The sequence below is a fragment of the Maniola hyperantus genome, chromosome 27 (genome assembly GCF_902806685.2).
Source record: "Maniola hyperantus chromosome 27, iAphHyp1.2, whole genome shotgun sequence".
NCBI classification, from domain to species: Eukaryota; Metazoa; Arthropoda; class Insecta; order Lepidoptera; family Nymphalidae; genus Maniola; species Maniola hyperantus.
In genome coordinates this window covers 1974550-1981082 of record NC_048562.1, presented here as the reverse complement: position 1 = coordinate 1981082, position 6533 = coordinate 1974550, and the positions used below count along the sequence as shown (strand labels likewise).

The following is a 6533-nucleotide window of genomic DNA, read 5'->3' as shown; positions in this document are numbered from 1 at the left end:
TATGAAATTATAAACAAACTAGCTCATGTGTAGCGTATCAAATCGATTTATGGAGCCCACGCAATGCGCAACAAGGAGTGTCGACACATGCGCAGATAGATTTAGTTAATATTAAGATATAAATTACATGTATTTTAAGTATTTAGCAGAGTTTATAGAGCAATTTTGTGTAAAATTTAGATGGCTTACAAAATCCAGTTAGATCTAAAAAAAGGAAAAGTCGGCTAAGCCCTTTTCTAAGCCATTCAAATCTGAGGATTAATAATTATCTATGATAGACAAATAAACTTAAGAATAAACTAGAATCCAGCAGGTACCTATTTTTGAATGCCATAGGCTTATTGATGTTGAACGCAAAGAAAAAACACTCGTCTCTAATGTCAATGTCAAAAACACCTATTGAAAAAAAAGCCAACTGGAAGCCGCGAAATCGAAAAACATTAAGAAACGTGATTTTGCTTTGTAATTTTTCTCTTTTGAGACAATAAACGGGTTGTGATTCGTAATCGTAAACAAACAAATTATGCACGACCAAAACCCAACACAATCAGCTTTGCATATGAAGCTAATTAGAAAGTATTTGAAGATCAAAATAATGGAGGATAATATCTCGTATACGGGTCTTAAGGACGACAGAGAACACGTCTACGATTTAATAGCACGGTCTGTGTTACTTGGGGAATCGCATTCAGCGCTCATTTTCGGACCCCGAGGCTGTGGCAAGACTACGGTAAGTAATCGTCAGTCACTGTAAAATTACTGCTACAATCAGAGGCAGATTATCCCTAAGGCAGACTAGCCTAGGGGCCTAAGGGCGCGAGGTTACGAAGGGGCGCAGGTGATTATGTACAAGTTCCATTACCTAGCCTACCTAATCATCCCTACTAAGTAATATTATCTTGGAGTGACCGAAACTGCCTCTTCTTTAACTTCCAGTGATGAAATTTGTGATATGTATGTTGACTCAGTACTGAAGCGACTGTTATTGCCATCTAGTAGCGACACTTTGCAGTTATCGAAACTACTTTCAAATGCCCATATTATCTTTTCAGCTCTTGAACTCGGTGCTTCACCAGTTGTCAAATGAAACAGATCTGGCCAAAGATGCCCACGTCATCAAATTGAACGGCCTCATACATCATGATGACAAAGTTACTCTCAAATCAATCACTGCACAGGTACATGGTAACATTTTAATTGTTCTAGAATTGGGTATTTTCCTACTTTTAAATTTGATAAATATTATTACTTTATTATAAACTAGGATAAAAAATATAATGACGTACACTGAAAAAATATCAAATCCAACAAAGATTTACAAAGTTACAGTACAGTATTTAGTTGAGGTACTTCCGTACCTCAAAAAGAAAAACTGAACTCTTATAGGATCACTTTGTTGTCTGTCTGTCTGTCTGTCAGTCAAGAAACCTATAGGGTACTTCCCGTTGACCTAGAATAATGAAATTCGGCAGGAAGGTAGGTCTTATACCCTAAGCCTTTCTTAGGCCCTAAAAAATTATAAATATAGCACGTTTTTAATTTAAAGCCATCTTACCTTTTTCAGATGAAGCTAGAGAATGCAGTCGGTGACAAAGTGTTTGGATCCTTTGCTGAGAGCCTGAGCTTTTTACTGAGTTGCCTGATGAGTGGTGCAGACAGACGGTGCAAAGCTATGGTGTTCATATTGGAGGAGTTTGACATGTTCTGTCACGGCGCACACACACAAACCCTGCTGTACAATCTGTTTAACATCACACACACTCGGCAGGCTCCCATGTGTGTGTTAGGTGAGTGAGTAGGTTTTTTTAAATTTTGTTGTTAGTATTATAGATTACCCTCATCCACCTTAGAATCGTATCTACCATATCTTACCATAACATCTTCGGCTGCATCACCACTTGCCAGCAAGTCTGATTACAGCCAAGCGCAAGTCTATAAATTAAAAAAAAATTATGCTATGACTTACTTTGGGACAGTGGCGTGCACACACTGAAGCTAAGGTTGGCATTAGTTAGTTAGGAACCTGTTTACTGGCAGGTCATAATGAAAAATATGCATTGAGCTTACAACTGGGGTAAGCAGTGCATTTATGCCTCTATGACCTGCACGCTACTGCTTTGGGAGCCCATCGCATTATTGTCTTATGAAAATGCCTCCTATTATGATATTAGTGGAAAGAGTTAGCACCCTCAGAAATGAGGTACACAATGCAGAGATAGTGATTAATTTTGCGTATGGCTGGGAATTACAATTTGTGCTTCAACTTGCTTTGGGTGCCCAACATATATTATTTCAACAAAATTTCCACCATGTGATATGCAATGACCCTCAGCAATGAGTAACTCGACGCAAAGTGAGAGTCATATAAAACTTTAGTTTAAGTAAGCAAAAACCGAAACATGTTTCGAATATTATTTTATTTTTATATTTTTTTGGACATGTGTGCAGTCTAATATTTTTATACAAAGAAAAATAAATATACAAAATTTCAATGAAAACTTACGAAGTTATAAGCTATTTGTATTAAGTCGTTGTCCCGCAAAAACATGGTCACCCCAAGCGAGCGTCTGTGAGTGAACGGGACGGCTGACGTCTATCGTGCGCGCTCCCGCTCGCGCGCCTCGAATCAGCTGGTGCATGTGGTCAATCAACTAGGTGTTCAAACTTGCAGGATTTTAAAGTAATTTTTGGTCAAAATACAACCCATTGTAGAAATGATTGCAATTGTTTCTGTTACTAATACTGAACAAGCTACTTTCAGGTTTTGACTTAAACCAACGTTGTATATTATCATTGCAGGCATAACAAATCATATGGATGTTATGGAGCTCCTAGAAAAACGGGTGAAGTCCCGATTCTCACACAGACACATTTTCATATTCCCCAACAAAACAGCTGCTCGGGGTCCAGAGTGCCCCGTAACCAACTATAAAGAAAAGCTAGTTCAGTTTCTCAGTATGCCCCTCACCTTGGCAAAGAAAGAGATGTCTAAGAAACGCAAACGCAGGAAATCTACAGGTAATTTTTACTATCTGTCTTTAATTTATCTTTTTATCTATCTTTTTGTGTTTTTTCTATCTTTTTCGTTTACAAGGATCGCAAATACCGTCAGCTTTAGTAAGTCCATCTTTTTGCATCGTAACTCCCAATCGACTCATTTGAATAGACACAAGTCTCTTGTAGGGACTTCTACACCGTCTGATGATGTCCTTCCACCTAGTGGGGGTCATCCAACACTGCGTCTTCCGGTGCGAAGTCGTCATTCCAGCACCTTGGGACCCCAACGTCTATCGGTTGTTTGAACTATGTGCCCTGCCCATTGCCACTTCAGCTTCACAACCCGTTGAGCTATGTCGGTTACTCTAGTTCTCCTACGGATCTCCTCATTTCTGATTTGATCAGATAGAGAAAATAAATATCAAAGTCTAATGATTTATTAAAAATCCATACTAATATTATAAATGCAAAAGTGTCCGTCCGTGTCCGTCCTATCTGTCTACTAGCTTTTCACGGCCCAACGATTTAACCAATTTTGATGAAATTTGGCATAGATGTTGCTTACATCCCCGGGGAAGGACATAAGCTACTTTTTATCTCGGAAAATCGAAGAATCCCACGAGATTTTTAAAAAACTTAAATCCACACGGACGAAGTCGCGGGCATCCTGTAGTAGGTAATAAATTACTCTTTTCGATTGTCAGTTGTTGGATTTGAAGATATAGTGGTGATAATTATTACGCAAACTTAAAACTAAAGCTACGAGGGTTCCAAACGCGCCCAGGTCTGAGAAGAGCCCACAACAAACTCAGCCGGGTGTTCTTTGCTTTATATCTTAATTTTTTTCTACTTCTCAGTTGTAATGGACGAACGAATGGAAGTTAATGGTGAAATACAATTTGCCATACCAGATGTAATCCTAACTAAATGCAGAACAGATAAGAAACAATTCCAGGATCTGGAACCGGGTTTCCTGGAAGATTGGAATGCCCACATACAGAGCTTGGCGAAGGACCAAAAAATTCTGGATTCTTTGGAAAAATTGTGTTACTACAATCACAATGAACAAATCTTTAAAGATATTTTGGTATGTCAATAAAAGGATGAATTGGGATGATGCATTTTTCAAAAATAAATAATAATTCATTATCATCATCATCATCATCAACCGATAGACGTCCACTGCTGGACATAGGTCTCTTGTAGGGACTTTCACACGCCACAGTCTTGCGCCGCCGCTATTCAGCGGCTCCCTGCGACTCGTCTGATGTCGTCCGTCCACCTAGTGGGGGGGGGGTCTTCCAACGCTGCGTCTTCCGGTGCGAGGTCGCCATTCCAGCACCTTGGGACCCCAACGTCTATCGGTTGTACAAACTATGTGCCCTGCCCATTGCCACTTCATCTTCGCAACCCGTTGAGCTATGTCGGTTACTCTAGTTCTCCTATCGACCTCCTCCATCCATACTAATATTATAAATGCGAAAGTGTGTCTGTCTGTCTGTCTGCTAGCTTTTCACGGCCCAACAGTTTAACAGATTTTGATCAAATTTGGTACAGAGGTAGCTTACATTCCGGGGAAGGACATAGGCTACTTTTTATCCCAGAAAATTAAAGAGTTCCCACGGGTTTCTTAAAAAACCTAAATCCACGCGGACGAAGTCGCGGGCATCATCTAGTACTAATATAAATGCGAAAGTGTGTCTGTCTGTCTGCTAGCTTGTGCAATGGCTGATATTTTATTCCCAGTTTCAAACAGTGTCAAAGTTGTCATCAAACAAGCCTTACATAGACGCCGTAGAGCTATGTAATGCAATAGACAGCGCAGTGAGCTCGGAGCACAGAGTCAAGCTGCTACACTCCCTGTCTATTCTGGAGTTGTCTTTGGTCGTCGCGATGGTACACGGAAAGACCATATTCGACGGACAGCCGATGAATTTCGAAATGGTTTTACACAGGTAAGCTGATGACTGATCATTGAAATGAAAAAAAATTGCAAATCGGTCCAGAAACCTCGAAAAAATCGGTGTACATACATTTAAAAAAAAACCGGCCAAGTGCGAGTCAGGCTCGCGCAACGAGGGTTCCGTACTACAGTCGTATTTTTTCGACATTATGCACGATAATTCAAAAATTCAAAATATGATGCATAAAAATCTGTTTTAGAATGGCCAGGCGCATTTAATATGATACACTTGATATAGTTATCTTACTTCGAAAATTGAAAATACTAATTATTAGTTCATGACCACAATCTAATTTTTTTTGTGTGATCTAACCACAAATTGACGGTTTTCAGATTGTTCCCCTAATGTCTGCTATAAGACCTACCTACCTGCCAAGTTTCATGATTCTAGGTCAACGGAAAGCACCCTGCAGGTTTCTTGACAGACACTATTCTCTATGGTCACGACAGACAGGAGACAACGAAGTGATCCTATAAAGGTTCCTTTTTTCCTTTTGCAGTATGGAGCCCTAAACATGACTTCTCACGCGCCATTTTAACTTTACGTGTCAAAAGTATGGTTTTAGTCCTTACTTTAAAGGTGAGTACTTTAAAATGACAATTGACCCATAGAGTTAAAATGGCGCGTGAGAAGTAACTTTGTACAGACTATGTGGCTAATTCCGCTGTACACAATGTCTAAACTAAACTAAAATGTCACGTCTAAATCGATCGTGCTATCCCTTTCATAATGTTGCTTGTGAAAAAGGATGGCACTAGATATAGACTTGTTACTTTAGGTTAGTTTAGAGATTGTGTACAAGAGAATCGGCCCCAATTATCTATGTTAAAATCGTTAGTAAGCCTTAAAATTTAATAAAAAATATTTTGGTTTTTTATTGTTACAGGTACACTAAATTCGCCACTGCGAACTCTTCGAACCAAACCGTGCCACGACCCGTGGTGCTTAAGGCATTCGAGCATTTGGAGCAGCTTCATATCATAAACCCTACCAAGAGTGCGCCCCTCAGTTCAGGAGACGCGTGCTCGAGTAGAGTTCAGAAGGAATATAAGCTTTACGAGCTGTCCGCGCCCGTGGAGGATGTGAAGCAAGCCATCGCGAGCTACAGGGCGCTGCCGACCGAAATTAGTCATTGGTTCAACAATTCCATCGAATGAGTTCCATAAATTCCGAAATTAGTCATTGGTTCCAGAATTCCATCGAATGAGTTCCATTAATTCCGAAATTAGTCATTGGTTCAAGAATTCCATCGAATGAGTTCCAGAAATACCGAAATTAGTCATTGGTTCATCAATTCCATCGAATGAGTTCTAGAAATTCCGAAATTAGTCATTGGTTCAACAATTCCATCGAATGAGTTCCAGAAATTCCGAAATTAGTCATTGGTTCAACAATTCCATTGAATGAGTTCCAGAAATTCCGAAATTAGTCATTGGTTCAACAATTTTAACGACTGAGTTCCAGAAATTCCAAAATTAGTCATTGGTTCAACAATTCCAACGACTGAGTTCCAGAAATTCCGAAATTAATCATTTGTTCAATAAACTGAGTTTATAAAATTACGTAGTCATT

General features: G+C 39.5%; 1 protein-coding gene across 1 annotated transcript; it reads left to right on the top strand.

The window, feature by feature from the left end:
- Nucleotides 1–134: 134 nt before the first annotated feature.
- Nucleotides 135–6523, top strand: Orc4 (origin recognition complex subunit 4). The gene is made up of 7 exons (XM_069507967.1): nt 135–730; nt 1053–1178; nt 1565–1787; nt 2800–3018; nt 3855–4084; nt 4744–4952; nt 5848–6523. The coding sequence occupies exons 1-7, from the start codon at nt 524–526 to the stop codon at nt 6116–6118; spliced, it is 1485 nt and encodes a 494-aa protein (XP_069364068.1). The 5' UTR covers nt 135–523; the 3' UTR covers nt 6119–6523.
- The last annotated feature ends 10 nt before the right edge of the window (nt 6524–6533 follow it).

What these genes read in the sequence shown, in the direction of transcription:
- Orc4 (XM_069507967.1), top strand. Translation starts at nt 524, where the DNA reads ATGCACGACCAAAACCCAACACAATCAGCTTTGCATATGAAGCTAATT. An exon ending in GAGGCTGTGGCAAGACTACG is followed by an intron (nt 731 to 1,052) that starts GTAAGTAATCGT and finishes TTATCTTTTCAG; the next exon opens with CTCTTGAACTCGGTGCTTCA. An exon ending in GGCTCCCATGTGTGTGTTAG is followed by an intron (nt 1,788 to 2,799) that starts GTGAGTGAGTAG and finishes TTATCATTGCAG; the next exon opens with GCATAACAAATCATATGGAT.